Source organism: Sus scrofa, chromosome 1 (genome assembly GCF_000003025.6).
Source record: "Sus scrofa isolate TJ Tabasco breed Duroc chromosome 1, Sscrofa11.1, whole genome shotgun sequence".
In the NCBI taxonomy this organism is placed as follows: Eukaryota; Metazoa; Chordata; class Mammalia; order Artiodactyla; family Suidae; genus Sus; species Sus scrofa.
The window spans coordinates 138498579-138513955 of NC_010443.5; the positions used below are offsets into that span (position 1 = coordinate 138498579).

The 15377-nt window shown below is 39.2% G+C and overlaps 1 protein-coding gene across 2 annotated transcripts in view; it reads left to right on the top strand.

Moving 5' to 3' along the window:
• The window catches only part of MEF2A (myocyte enhancer factor 2A), a gene marked incomplete at its 5' end in the record, with an annotated part of 110370 nt that extends 100309 nt beyond the window's left edge, over positions 1-10061 (top strand). Inside the window, 3 exon segments of one of the 2 annotated variants that reach the window (NM_001097421.1) lie at positions 3353-3479; positions 7029-7155; positions 8649-10061. In NM_001097421.1, coding sequence (NP_001090890.1) covers positions 3353-3479; positions 7029-7155; positions 8649-9030 — 636 coding nt within the window. 2 annotated transcript variants of the gene reach the window in all.

Genomic DNA, 15377 nt, shown 5'->3' on the forward strand with positions numbered 1-15377 from the left:
GTTCTTAAAAGTAGCAGCTACCTTTTTTTCCAAAACAATTTCTATTGGCTTTTCTTCATGAAAGTAAATTTGATTAAAAGTAACTTTCAGTTGATCTATTTCTTTGGGAATTAAAACTCAGACTTCACAGAACTGATCTTCTGATTTCAAAGTCAGCTGCTAAATATATGACTTTAAGGGGAATAAAACTTGAAAATGTTTAGTTTTTAGCATGGACAGGGGTTCAGAGTGCATGAAAGCATGGGGGAAAGGCATCTGTTGGTTTTATTTATATTTTATTGTTACATACTATGCATGTTGGTGTGTTTTGCACATTTTGTTTCTTTTCAACAAATTTAAGGTTGTCTGTGCTCTGTCCTTAAAATGAGAGATGGTTCTTTAACTTTGTGATCACTCTCACAGTTTTGGATGTGGTTTTATATTAGTTAACTAAAATATACTAGCTAGCTGTCACTGTGGTATTGGATTATATATCATGTTCAGATATTTAATATCTTTGGGGTAAATAATGATACAGCAATGATTAGCAAGTAGAAATTTATAGTTCAATATAAAATGATTCATCTTAGATTAAACCTCACTATTTATACCCTTAAATTAGCATGAATACTTCCTTGTGAACTTGTAATTATCTAGCAGTATGTTGCCCTCTAGTGGCTCTGGAAATCAATGGCCTTGAGATTGGGAGCTGTGATGGGTAGAACCAACATATTGGAATCTCACTGTTAAACACACACACACCACCACCACCACCACCACCACCCTATCTTGAGGTCACACCAGGAAATTTCTGGGGAGATGGAAGCTGCTGCATGGATAGAGCCAGGCCAAACCATATCATTCTGTATTTTTCACATAGTATTTGACTCTTGAATTTTCAGTGACCAAATCTGTGAGAACAAATTAAGTCCAAATTAGGTATCTGTTTCATAAAGTCATTAAAATTTTTACCTTGATGCTGAGACTAAAATATATTCCTAGTTGTCATATGTTGACTTTACCCTCAATTACAGAATCTCAAAGATAAGTTTTTAAGTATTTGAAAACTATGAAGTCTAGTAATCATAAAAATAAACATTTGTAATTAAGAAACAAATATATGACCAAAAACTATAAACAGCTATTCATAGTTCTAAAACTTAAGCTAATTCAGAGTCTAAAACTTAATCAGTGTAAAATGCAGAGCTTTATGTATCAGAACCAAAATACAATCAGAAGCACAATCTGTTTGATTTCAGCAAGTTTTTCAAATTAGCTAGAGCTCTAAAATGTAATCATAGATGTCTCTGACCCAAAATGAGTAAGGACAGATGCCCTGGAGCCTACACTGAAGATTCTCTTAGAGCCAGGCCACAGAGATTCCTCTAGAAGCCTTACAATTCTGGAACAACTTTACTTCATGACAGCTCTGGGGGAATAGCTGTGGATAAAAAGGAATAAATAAGTTTATCCTTTTTTTAAAAAAAACAGTTACATAAGAATTTGGGGCCATAGGGTTTCTTAGAACAGTGATTTAAGGATACATTCTTACATTTCTGTTGTTCAAGCACTTCCGAACTATTACCTTACTAGGTTACCTTACCTTAACAGTAGTAGTACAAATCAGGCAGCACAGTGATCACTATCCTCTCTACCCTGCAAACAAAGAGGTTTTGGAGAGGTTGAATGATTTTCCCAGTTCTTAGGAACTATGGGACAAAAACCAGCATAACCATATACAGAATGGTCGGTCTTTCCAACATCCTCTAACAAGATTGGAAAACTTGTTACAAACTGAAAGGAAATAAACTGAGATCTGATCCTGATCGAATGATCAGTGTTCAGATAACTAGATCTACCCAAAGGCCTTCATTTGATTACCCTTTGAAATGGTAATAGAGAAAATTGAATCACATTCTGACTTTATAATTTCTAAGGCTCCAAGTTATACTTTTACTTATATGGTTTAGACCCTCAAATGTCAGTTATCTGGCTGTAATTTCTTCCTTTGAAAAAACTGACCTTGGAGTTAGGCTTTGGCCTTCTTGTGTTCTAATCACATGGAACTCAGAGGCAGTTCTGTTCCTGATCCTTCATTTTAGGAAGTGTTCACTTAAGGCAGTACAGTAAGAAACTGCTCTGTCATAGCCCTACACATAGAGAGAGTGATGACTACCTTAAGCTGACTTGATTATTTAATACTTGATTTTTTTTTTATTTCCTTCTGTAGATGGGATACTGTGTAGGTGCTGTCAGTCAGCAAGCATTTACTATTGTTTCATCCACAGAGCTTTTCCTTTCTTAAAACAGGAGACTGTGAAGGGAAGGGATACACATCTGAATCTGTTGTTAAAAAATAGGTCATGGTGGATGATGTTGAGAATGAGGGAAGCTGTGCCTGTGTGGGGTCAGGGAGTAAGTGGGAAATCTCTTTACCATCCCCTCAGTGTTGCTGTGACCCTTAAACTGCACTTTAGAACAGATTTGTGGTTGCCAAGGGGGAGGAGCAAAGGATTGGGAGTTTGGGATTAGCAGAGTCAGACTATTATATAGAGGATGGGTAAACAACAAGATCCTACTGTGTAGCACAAGGAACTATATTCAGTATCCTGTGATAAACCGTAATAGAAAGGAATATGAAAAAGAATGTGTATGTATAAACCGAATCACTTTGCTATACAGCAGAAATTAAACATTGTAAATCAACTGTACTGCAATAAAATTTTAAGAACTAAAACTGAAATAAAATATCCTTCTACTTAAAATAAAACTGCACTTTTAAAAATGTTTATAAAAGTATCTATCTACATACATACATATACATATATAATACATATATATCTGTGTGTCAGCTGTAGGATCACAAGGAAGTAAATAGGAATACAAGCCACACTTAAGTAAGCATGACTTAAAACCATGTTAATATATAAATGGTGCAGATAAAAGTAGTTTTGATTCTTATATTCTCAAGAACTTATCATCTCCATGTATACAAATGGCTTGCTACCTCTGGGTATTTAAAATCCACATCTGCTTTATTTCAGGTCACTGACATCTTTATAGCAGCATCAGGTCCACCCCTAATGCAAGTTTCTATCTTAAGGATGTATCTTGGACATCAATAAACTCTATGAAAAGTACTTTAGGGGAAAATGAACAATAATGTAAAATATGTTCCTTATAATTAAATATTTAGTTATTCCCATTAGTATTTTTAGGGCTTTCATATCATCACTGCTTTAGGAAATAATGACATTCACATCATAAAACTGTGAAAAATGTCACTTGTAAATTGAATGTTATTTTGAAAATATTAAGTTTGAATATAAATACTCACAGAATAGCACTTTTACTTTTTTCTGCTCTCTCACAGAATACCCAGAGGATAAGCAGTTCTCAAGCCCCCCAGCCCCTAGCTACCCCAGTGGTGTCTGTGACCACCCCAAGTCTGCCTCAGCAAGGGCTGGTGTACTCAGCAATGCCAACCGCCTACAACACCGGTAAGCCTGCTGTTACCTTTTGTTGGTTTTATTTCTTTGTTTTTGCTCCATATATGCTTTTGTGATTTTTTTAAAAGTATGTTTATTGAAATGAATTATTTCCAGTTTCTTAGATTCACATTTTACATATGTTTAAAAAAAAAAAAACCTGCTAGTCTTAAAAAAAGTACACATTTGCCATAGAAAGATTTCCAAGTGTGAACTTTTACTTACCACCTGACAAAGAAAAACTAGCTGTCATGAAAATTACGGTGAGCAGCAAACCAAGGAATACACTCGACATTTTCTATGCAGTTCTCATTATGCAATATCTCACTCTCTGAGGCCTGTGAAATAAGGTGTTTTCTATACATTGTTGTGTCAGTCTACTTTGGGGAAGACTGAATCCCTTTGGACCTGAGGACTTGAGAGGTGGTAGCTGGGTGGCTGGGCTAACGGGTGGTGGTTTCCTCCATGTGACAACCCACTTAGCTTCTGTTGTTTGTGCCTGAGGGGCAAGACCAGGAGCTTTTTTGTTTCTCCTCAGTCAGTCACTTCTCACCTCCAAGTGGAGCTTTTTACTCATTCATGTTTATTTAGAGATTTCATTCTCCAAAATACTACTTGGAGGGTAAATTAGGCAAATTTAAGAGTGCTGCACTGATTGGAGGGGTGCTTGTAACCATGCAGGCTGTGTAGATAACCCAGTGTGGGCAGGTTTTGTTTAGATTTGCCATTCTTGGGCATGCAGGAGACATGTGTGGTTTCACTATCTCACCAGCTGAGCCAAACACCTGAGCTTCAAAAGAAGGAAAGACAGAAATAGTTAAAAATACCTTGCCTGTTTTTCAGAGATTACAGTGCAGGGAATTTATTCTTTTGTGATTCTAGTAAGTAGACTAATAAAGATCATGTAATTTTAGACTCCAGGGTAAATGCTTTCCACTGCTCTCTGGAGCTCCCTGAGGGGTACAGAGCCATCAATCCATTTGATTGCTGCTTTAATCCCAAATCATTCTTTTAAAACAGAAACAAGTGTAAAAGGTTTTGTTGAAAAAGAAAAGCCTCTTAGGAAATGTCTACCGTAACCTTTACCAACAATCAATATTGAAAAAAAAAAAAAAAAAGTCTAAATCTAGAGTAAAGCCAGGGATTATGCCTTCATAGAAATCATCCTGATCACCAGCTATATGAGCGATGCTATTCTAGGGACAACCTTCTCTCCCACATTTATTCTAGGAAAGGAGGCAGGACACACCTAAGTTGGTAAATGTGGGGGGAAATCCTGAGTAGTGGAAGTGACCAGCTCAAACTCTGATCCCGAGAAGGCAGAAAAGAGAGAAATCTCTGAGCTGGAGTATTCAGAGGAGTGCTGGTTGAGAAGATGGGGCTTGAGCTTGGGTGTCAAGGTTAGATTACAATTTACTGAACGTTTCATGACAGGTTCTTCAGTATGGAACTTAGATACTCCACTGTATTTGTTTTTAGAAATGCCATTAGATTGGAAAGAATCTGTTTTTTAAAAGTCCTGAAGGAATTACCAAAACATAAATTAGAAGTCAGATTCTCTCAAAACTGTCTGTCACTTAGCATTGGTCTCAGTCCTTCCTTAACCACTGAGTCTTTGCTCTCTCTCTCAGAGCACCTATTCTATTTAATGTTACCACATTATCTTTATCGTATTTATCTTTTTAAAACAAGCATCCATGTGTGTCTTTTGTTAGTATATCAGCTGCCTTTCTGTACATTGTTAAGAGTCAAACACATGCCAGTCAGTGAGTAAAGGAATGAATAAGTGAGCAGCAACACTTCAAAAAGAACAATAGTTCTGTGTGGAGGAACCATACACATCCTTCCTCATGCCCATCAGTAAAAACACTGCCAGCTTCTCAGACTTACTCTGGATCCATTCAGCGCATGTTTATTGAACACCTACGATGTGCTAGGCACTGGAAATACAAGAGTGCATGGTTAACATGGAATGTGGGATCTATCAGAGGAGAAGGACACAAGACAGACAGCTCTAGGAATAATTTATTAGTCATGTTAGGGCTACATTGAAGCTTCAACCTGAAGGCACGTGTGTGACTCAGCCAGGCACGGTAGGGAGAGTTCCAGGAAGAGGGAGTGCTGTGCACAAAGGCTGGGAGGCTGCAGAGCATGGCTGGAGGGACAGAACAGTGGTAGAGTTGAATCTGCAGAGCTAAGTAGGGTTGCACAGGCCTTGTTGAGGATGGTGGGCATGATCTTGAGGGCACTGGGAAGCCATAGAAAGATTTTAAGCAGAGAGGTATCATGACCATATTTGTTTTTTAAGATCATTTGGCTACAGTATGCAGTGGGGCATGGGGCAAAATTGAATTCAAGGACACCACACAAGAGGCTACTATTGATGGTCCACATAATGGATATTGCATATAGCTTGATCTAGGGTATAGTGGTAGAGATGGTGAATCTGGGGCAGGCTTTGAGAGACAGTAGTAGAATTGACCAGACTTGGTGGCTGGTGGGGGAAGTGAGAGGGATGTTCAACAATAACACCCACAGGTTTCTGGCACAAACAGTTAGGTGAAAGTTGGTGCCAATTACTGAAGAGAAGCAGGTTTGGAGGAAATGATGAGTCCAGTTTGGGTCATGTCAAATTTGAACACTGAATGAGGAAAATACAGTCGGAACAGAATCCTAAGCACCAGCTATGCTATTTTAACTCAGTTTCTTTTTTTAAGATGCTAATTCACAAGGGAGACCAATTTCTTTAAACACCTCTCTTGAGATATGACAAAGAAGTTAAAAGTAGAAGGGTTTTTACCACCTCTCTTTAGAACTAAGTGGAAAAGACAACTGTGAATGATGAACTGAAATAACTACGAGTGTATGATAACTAATATCCTAAGTCATAGTCGAAGTGATTATGACTGAAGTATGTGAAATGAGCTGTATTATATTCTCGTAACACAGAATCTTCCCATAAACTTGAAATTACTTTGCATGCAGTCAGAGATCTTTGACAGTTCTTGAACTTTGAACAAATGCAATTAATTAATTATGTGATAATGGATAGACTGTCCATGTCACTAAGGTTGGCCCCATGAGAAGGGGAACTGTCTGTCCTTTTCCCCCTATACTTCGAGATGATCTAGATATAGTCAGGGTGAGCCTGAGTGTTTGTCTTTGTTCAGGAGGGTAGTGGTGAGCATACTTGCCTAAAATAACAATTATATAGGAACAGCCTTTATTGATGGCATTTTTATTATTCTATTTACAAGTCTGAAAAAAGCATCTCAGTTTTTTGGAAATAATAATCTATAAACATTTAATACAAAACTGTAAACATTTAGTATAAAATTGAAACCTTTTTTATTGAAATAATCCCAGACAACTGAATATAGCTAGGTCCTATAAACCTCCCAAAAGAAAATCTTTGTGGATTTTAGATCCATACTGTGGTGTTTATGCTAATCAGTACCTGGCTTCTCTCAACCTAAGAAAACTTCTGAAGTAACTATTTGAAAAACAGATTTTGTGTGGCCCTTTTATTACACACACGAGCAACATTCCCTTCTTTTTCAGATTACTCACTGACTAGTGCAGACCTGTCAGCCCTGCAGGGCTTCAACTCCCCAGGAATGCTGTCTCTGGGACAGGTGTCAGCCTGGCAGCAGCACCATTTAGGACAAGCAGCCCTCAGCTCTCTTGTGTGAGTAACTAGAAATTTTCCCTAAATTTCTACTCCCAGCCTGCGCTCTCTCTTTTTCTGTCAGTTAAAATCTTTTGCTCTGTTGACTTTCATATGAATATCCTGCAGTGATTCTTTTTTAGGTGGTGCAAGTGTTTGGAGAAAACATTCTTTCCTGGCTCTAGTTAATAGCTTGGGTACTGAGCAAACCAGGCATTCCTTGAAGAGATTCGGGGAGCAAGGCTTCTCTGATACAGATACACTGAGGCAGAGACTCAGTTCATATCTAAGGAGATGCCAAGGCACAGGTGTCACCCAAAGGCACCCCTTCTGCCCACTGACCACTGTTCAGGCTGCCTATCCCTCCCCCTGCTTCCCAACCCTGTGTCTCATCCAGTGTTTGAAGAATGGCAGCCAGAAGGTATCCGGACCTCCCTCCCGCCCTTCTCTTCTGTTACTTTGCTCAATAGCAACAGACAAAGGGAGTGAGAAGATGAGCTGTACCTTTTCTCTCTCTCTGGATTGTAGCAAAGCAGCAGTAGGGTGGGCATCTTAGGGGTGAGTCAGGCTGTATGGGATTCATGTGGTTGATCCCAGCCTGCTGCAGATACTGCCTCACGAGGAAAGTTTCACAAAAGAGTGTTCTTTATGGACAGCGTATGGGGATATAACTGAAAAGGGTTTATAGTGCTGCCCAGGTAAGACCAGAGCTCAGTGGCAGAAAGAAGGAATGGCAAGGCCATGGAGCAGGTGGAAGAGAGCATCCCAGAAGTGGGGACAGCATAGCAGGCCCAGTGGGCCTCCATGAGGGGCTCACCCCTGCTCAGGAAAGTCCCCAGAGAGCCTCCCTGCATCTTATCAGTAGTCTTTTTGGGAATTATGTCATGGAAAGAGGTGTGGAGGATCTGAGGGCAATCTCTTCGTGTGCATGGATGTTTGTTTGGCCCTACGACCTGTGCAGAACATCCTAAATGAGCACAAAATAGCCCTGCAAAAGCCAGTGGAAATGGCTTGGTGCTCAGATGGTGGTGTAGGGGGAGCCTGTGCAGCCCTACTATGTCCCACCCTGAACAAGTTCCTTAGGCCTTCCTGAATCTCCTTCCCCATCGGAGAACAGGATGACACCCTTGATTTCTGGGAGCTACTGTGAGACTAGGCGAGATGCTGTGCCTGACACAGAGCCAGAGCAGAGGAGAAACTGAGGAAGAGGAGGCAGAGTTCAAGCTGCCCTGTTGGTCCTCTGCCATTTCCATGCACTAGTCACTGACTCAGCTACAAAAATACCGAGACTGTGGGCAGTACGACCAGCCACTAAAAGTCTCAACTGGTTTTTCCCTCGCAGAGAGTTGTGATTTCTGAGTACTTGCACTACAGGAAACACCAAATCTGGTCCTAGGGAAGGAATTCTGACAGTATTTCAGACCCTAGGCTCCCGTCAGGCAGGAGCTATCTGTAACACTCCACGTATGCAGCTGCATATACAAACCATCTAACAACTCTTTTTTTCCCTTCAGTGCTGGAGGACAGCTATCTCAGGGTTCGAATTTATCCATTAATACCAACCAAAACATCAACATTAAGTCAGAACCAATTTCACCTCCCCGGGATCGAATGACCCCATCAGGCTTCCAGCAGCAGCAGCCACCTCCGCCATCACAGGCCCCCCAGCCACAGCCCCCTCAGCCCCAGCCTCAGCCTCAGCCCCAGGCCCGGCAGGAAATGGGCCGCTCCCCTGTGGACAGTCTGAGCAGCTCCAGCAGCTCCTATGATGGCAGCGACCGGGAGGATCCACGGGGTGACTTCCATTCTCCGGTTGTGCTCGGCCGACCCCCAAACACTGAGGACAGAGAAAGCCCTTCAGTAAAGCGAATGAGGATGGACGCATGGGTGACCTAAGGCTTCCAGGCTGGTGTTTGTACTTTGTGTTACTGCGGTGAACTGCCCTACATATCTAAATTGGTAAATAAGGACATGAGTTAAATATATTTATATGTACATGCATACATATATATCCCTTTACATATATATGTATGTGGGTGTGAGTGTGTATGTGTGGGTGTGTGTTGCATACACAGAATCAGGCACTTACCTGCAAACTCTCATAGATGTGCAGTTGTGCATCCCATGGCAAACAGAGCACCCTGTAGGCAGAGTCTAGCCTGGCACTTCCTTGGACTACTTGTTTCATAAGATAACCAGTTTTTGCAGAGAAACATGTACCCATATATATAATTCTCCCACACTAGCTTGCAGAAACCTAGAGGGCCCCTACTTGTTTAATTTAACTGTGCGGTGACTGTAGTTACTTAAGAAAAATGCTTTGTAGAACAGAGCAGTAGAAAAGCAGGAACCAAGAAAGCAATACTGTACATAAAATGTCGTTTATATTAATTACCCAACCTGGCATGGGTCTCTATTGCAAAGAGGTGCATGGGAAAGGGCTGTTGATATTAAAAAACAAAAAAACAAAACAAAAAAGCCCCACACATAACTGTTTTGCACGTGCAAAAATGTATTGGGTCAAAGAAGTGATCTTTAGCTAATAAAAAAAGAAAGAATAGAAAACACGCATGAGATATTCAGAAAATACTAGCCTAGAAATATAGAGAATTAACAGTAAATTAATATATTAAGTTATAATTGGAATATGTCAGAAGTTTCTTTTTACATTCATATCATAAAAATGAAAGAAACTGATTTTAGCTCATGTATATTTTATATGAAAGAAAACACCCTTATGAATTGATGACTATATATAAAATTATATTCACTACTTTTGAACACATTCTGCTATGAATTATTTATATAAGCCAAAGCTGTATGTTGTAACTTTTTTTTTTTTTTTTTAGAGAATAGCTTTATCTTGTTTTAACTTTTTACTTTTATTTTAAGAGGGGGAAAAAACAAACAAAAATATCTTGCAAGCAGAACCTTGGAAAAAAAAAGCCATGAATACTTATTATTCTATATGTAAATTAAAAGTTGAGCCAAACTCTTTGTGTATATAGCATCTTAAATATATTATCACCTTTGATGTAAGTACCTATGTATTGTATGGTCACCAGATTAAAAAGTATATTTTTGTGGATTGCCGCCAATTTGGGGGGAAAAGGCGAGATCCTTATTAAGTAGAGTATTCACTGTTTAATATTTACTATTTTGTTAAATATACTGTACTTTGGATTTTAATTATTAGCCCAGTCTTTTCAGAAGATTGTATAAAGGGGTTTCTCCCCTCACTGGTGGTGAATGTGTGATGTTACATTGTAATCTTTGTGCTGTATGGGTTGAGCATCATTATATATTTTATATGTGTATATAAATAGCAAAGTGGCAAAAAAAATTGGTGTTAAGTTCATCCTGCATAAATGTAAAATGTGTTGTTAACAGAGTTTATAAGGCATTATTTAAAACTTGCCTTTTGTGAGGAAAAAGAATATAGTAGAAAAGCTGACCTAATTTAATTAATATTAGAGAAAATGGCAAAATAGTAGATGAGCACAAAGGTTTTATAAGTGGTAAATTATTAGGGAAAAATATTTGTGGGGGAAGGGATCTTTCATCCTTGACCCTCTAAAAGAGAATGATGCAGCCGGTTACAAAATATTGCTATTCTGGACATTCTGTGCGTTGAATGACACTGCAGTGTGGGGAGAAAGCCTCTCATGGTGCAGATCCTTGGCACAACTCTTGCCACCCAAATGCCCTCAATGAGATGCTAAGGCCTTACTCTCACAAGAAGACAGCTAAGTGGAGACAGCGAGTTGGGCAGTTTCCTGGGCTTGTGCCATGAACAAAATTCAAAGTCCTGTATATCTTTCATCATCGATTTTTAAATACTCCTTTTCTTGAGAAACTCAAAATAAGGGTTTAGATTACTGCTGTTTTACATTTTAAACTTAATATTGAGCAGCTACCTACAATTTTTACTTATGTTTTATTTTTCCCCCTAAATTGTGTTCCTTTTGACATTTTCCTTATATATGCTATTTGTGACAAATCATCAGCCAGATTTCCTGGCTGACACATAGGTAGTAAGTACAGGATAATCTTGTAGCATTCACAGCTGCAAAGTAGCATTCTGTTTTTAATGACAGTTTGGGTAGTAAATTTTGATAGAGGCCAAAAAGGGAGGGCGATATTCTCTCTCCTCTCGTCAGTTTAGACATTTGGCTCTTACTTATTTTTCTTTAAAATGTATTTATTTTGCTGTACCACTTACAGGCACATTTCTTCATGAGGTCACACCTAATTGAAACAAGACAGTCTCCCAACACTGAATTTCCAAGATAATCCTTACCACTTTGTAAACCATTTATAGCTTTGAGAGTGTTCAGTGCTTCTTTGGTTGTTATTTATGCATGTTCATGAACTTCTGCTGTACACGGGATAGGAGTTAACACATTCACATTTACTGTCTATTTTCTTGTGTGCCTTACGAGATGGCTTTTCTGACTGTATCTCAATAATCTTTCTTTCTATGCAGGTTTATAATCAGTACAACTACTGTTTTCTAAAATAACATTACGCAAGGCTCGGAGTTTGTATTTCAATTACACTGACCAAGTAACAATATATTCCGTTTTCAGGAACTGAGTATTTGACTGTTAACCCTTTTCCCCACACACCCAGTGTGACCTAGAGCATGTGGACTTGACAGAGACACCCTCAGCCAGACCCCGTGTACCAACGCATATACATACACGCACCTGGTGAAAACCCCCTCTGAGTGGGGAAGACACTGACGTGGTACTTGAGAGCCTACTTTCTTACCCTTTTAGACTCATGCATTTTGTATGACACCATTGCAAGAAAATTTCATCCCTGCAGATGCAGTATTTTATTACTAAAAGACAAAAACAAAAAAAGCTTAGAGTACATTGCACTGGTTAAAGTACAGTTTCCTTCAGCACTCTGCCTGGTATTACACTGAGAGAGTCAGCAACCATCATATGTCTACAGATGGTCCCAACCAAAACTCCATCCTGTGAGCCCTAATTATGTTCATTGTGTTAGAGACTAAATCAGGGGTTTGTTCTAAAAGAACAGCATATGTTTTACCATTTCCTTTTACTGTAAAAACAGCTGATAAAGCATTAACATATTTTCTGTATTAACCATCATGCGCACAAGAAATACATAGTAAATAACCAGAAAACTCCTGGCATTGGATCATAAGAAGCTAGATGATTAGAATGTGAAAAAGATTTTACAAATGTAAAACTTTTATTTCTCTGTAGAAACTTTCTTCACTTTGCTGTGCAAGAAGACACTGCTTTGCTATATTTAAAATGGCTTTTTTAAAAGAGATTTATGTATTTGGTAAATGTTTGTAGTCAACAGTTCACACAAGCTGTACACGGTTTGATCATGTAAAACCGTTTGGCGGCACAAGCTGGACTTTGTTGCCATCCTTGAGATGAACCTTTTAAGAAAAATAAGTTAATCTCAATTTTTCCCTGAACGTGTTGTTTTTTTCTTCATTATACAATAAATATTATAGTGAACTTTTTATCAAATGGTTAAGAAAACGTTAAGGTTGTTGTAAACTATTTGTATCCTGCACTCACTACAGTAAAGACGGACTGGCTTTTCCCGTGTCCTCCAGACTCTGTCGTGTTTGCCACCATCGTCCTCTTTTCCCTTCCCTTCCCAGAGGCCTTTCTGTTTTTAAGTCCCTTTTACTGACCTTGATATGTGGTCAAGGCAGCTGTTGCAGTGCCTACCAGTGCCCCTTCTCATCCTGGGGCAGCTCTGGGCCCTTTAGGAAGCAGCCAGCCTAAAGGTCCCAGTCTCAGCCAGCCTGGCAGTTGTGTTTGCCTTGGTGTGGTTCTGTTAAACCCTGTCAAGCTCTGATCATGACACAAGCTACCAGGGGGTGGGGGTGGGGCCAGGGCATCCATAGAGCTATCATCAGAGTACTTGTCTTTCAAGTTTAGGTGTTGGAATGATTTATTTTACTCAAAATGCATACACAATACTGATCTGATCTGGGTTGGCAGAAGACAGATTTACTAAATGAATTTTTATTTTCAAAAGTGAGAGATGTGAAAAATGACCTTAAGCTTAGGATGAAGAGAGTTTTCTTCCTCTGATTTGCTTTCTAAGCCATCTCCCAATTAAGCATATTCTTTCAGGTTAAAAGCTAAATTTTTGTGCTCACTTTACTCACTGGCTACTGTGAGGCAGGTTTTGAAAGCTAAGTCAAGGCCTATGGCTAAAAATCATCTTAGCTGCAGCTGCTTAAAATCCACTCACTGAGACTTCCTTGTTAGCTCCCATGGGTGCTGCCTTCCTCTAGGCTTTATCTTGTTTCTACGTTGATTCTGTGTCTGACTGGCACCAGCCAAGAAGAGTTTTCAGTACAGTCTATTGCCAGAGGGATGGTTCTTACCTGCTCTCATCTGCCTGTTTCATCTCACCAGGGCACCAGCAGTCAAGAACTACTTAGTTGTAGAACTGAGGAGAGCAGCGGTGTCCCACCTTCCAAACAGGCACCTAAATACCACGGGAAGGGGTTCCTAAGGGTGGAGTGGACATGCACAGCCTTGCAGCTGAGAGTGCTTCACCCGGCATGGAAGAGGGGACCTTGAGCCCCAGGCAGCCCCTAGCCCAGAACTGCACATAGATCCATCTCTTCCCAGAGGGTCTGCTCCCAGGGGAGCCAGACTGACAAGGCCACTTACCCAGCTTAGAGAACGTCTCAGGCTCTAGCCATTGTCTTACACACAGTCTGCCTGCGGGAAAAGATCGCAGTAATACTGACTGGTTCACTGTATAATCCCTCTACACCCAAACACCCCCTTTTTTAAAACTTTTAAATTAACAGTAAACTTTCATCATTTTTTTCTTTAAATTATTCCAGCTTCGGCCATTAAGAGCTCCTTCAGGTGGACGCCTGTATTTGGAACTCTCCTCCCTACTTTTTAAAGATTTCCTTTCTGGATGTCAAACACTCATATATTCATTTCCTGTCCCAGTCCTGGAACAACTACCTTTCCAAGGATTTCTAGTTCTGTTCATTGGAGAATGGCATTTAGAGACCAAGATCTGGGCAGTCTGTGTGCTCATTGCTACTAAAGTGTCACTGCTTTTTGGTCCCCTCTGCAACCAGATCTAGGAAATAAATGTAGGTATGCTCGCTCACAGTCACACATCCATATTCTACAGCTAGTTATCTAAACATATGTATGTGAAAAACACATGAGTTTATATTAATATTTCCTATTTCAAATTCAATATTACAGGGTTTATTTTAGCCTTTCCCTTTCTTATTTTTAATTCCTTCTCCTATGGTAAGAACCTGGTTCACATTATCTGCAATCTTTGTCCTTACTTGTTCAGTTCTAGTATCACATAAAGTAGTTTTAGAACTACCATTCCACAACTGAGTGATAAACACATTTATTGACCAGATCAGAGCATTTGTTTTTAGTTTGTTTTTCCTTTGGCCTTAAATTATCCAGTGAAAATAAATAGTGTTTTCCACAGTTACTTTTAGTTCCCAACCACCCTCAGTGTTGTGTTACTCATTATAACATAGTTATATCATGTGGTGGTGTTTTTGTCCCATTTTGGGTACCCCCCCATACTAGTTGGTTTTATTTGGGGGGGAGGAAGTAAATGGTATGTGAAATATTACTATGTTTCTAAGAGAGCTATACAAAAGATGCTCTGAGTAATGTCAGTCTCTTCCCACTGACTTTTCAAACCACCCCTCTACCAATAACCAGTCTCTAGCTTCTGTTTTAATCCTTCCTGTATTTCTTTTGCATAAATTAGCAGCTTTTTTTTTTTTGGCTTTTTTTCACTTAATGGTTCATCTCGTATAAACAAGATATAAACTGCACACTCTTGAATAGCCAATGGATCAAGAAAGAAATCAAAAAATATCTTGGAACAAATGAAAATAGAAACAAAACATACCAAAACCAATGGGATCGTGCAAAAGCAGTTCATAAAGGGAAGTTTATAGGGTTAAACGCATATATGAACAAAAGAAAGATACCAAATTAACCTAACATTACACTTCAAGGAACTAGAAAAAGAACAAAGTAAGCCAAGGTTAGTAGAAGGAAAGAAATAACTGATCATAGGGGAAATAATGGAAATAGAGATCAGAGAAGATACCTAAAAGATTCAAAACCAAGAGCTCTAAAAAAAAAAAAAATCACAAATCTTCAGTTTATCAATTTAGCTAGACTAAGAATAAAAGAAAATCAGAAATGAAAGAGGTCATATAA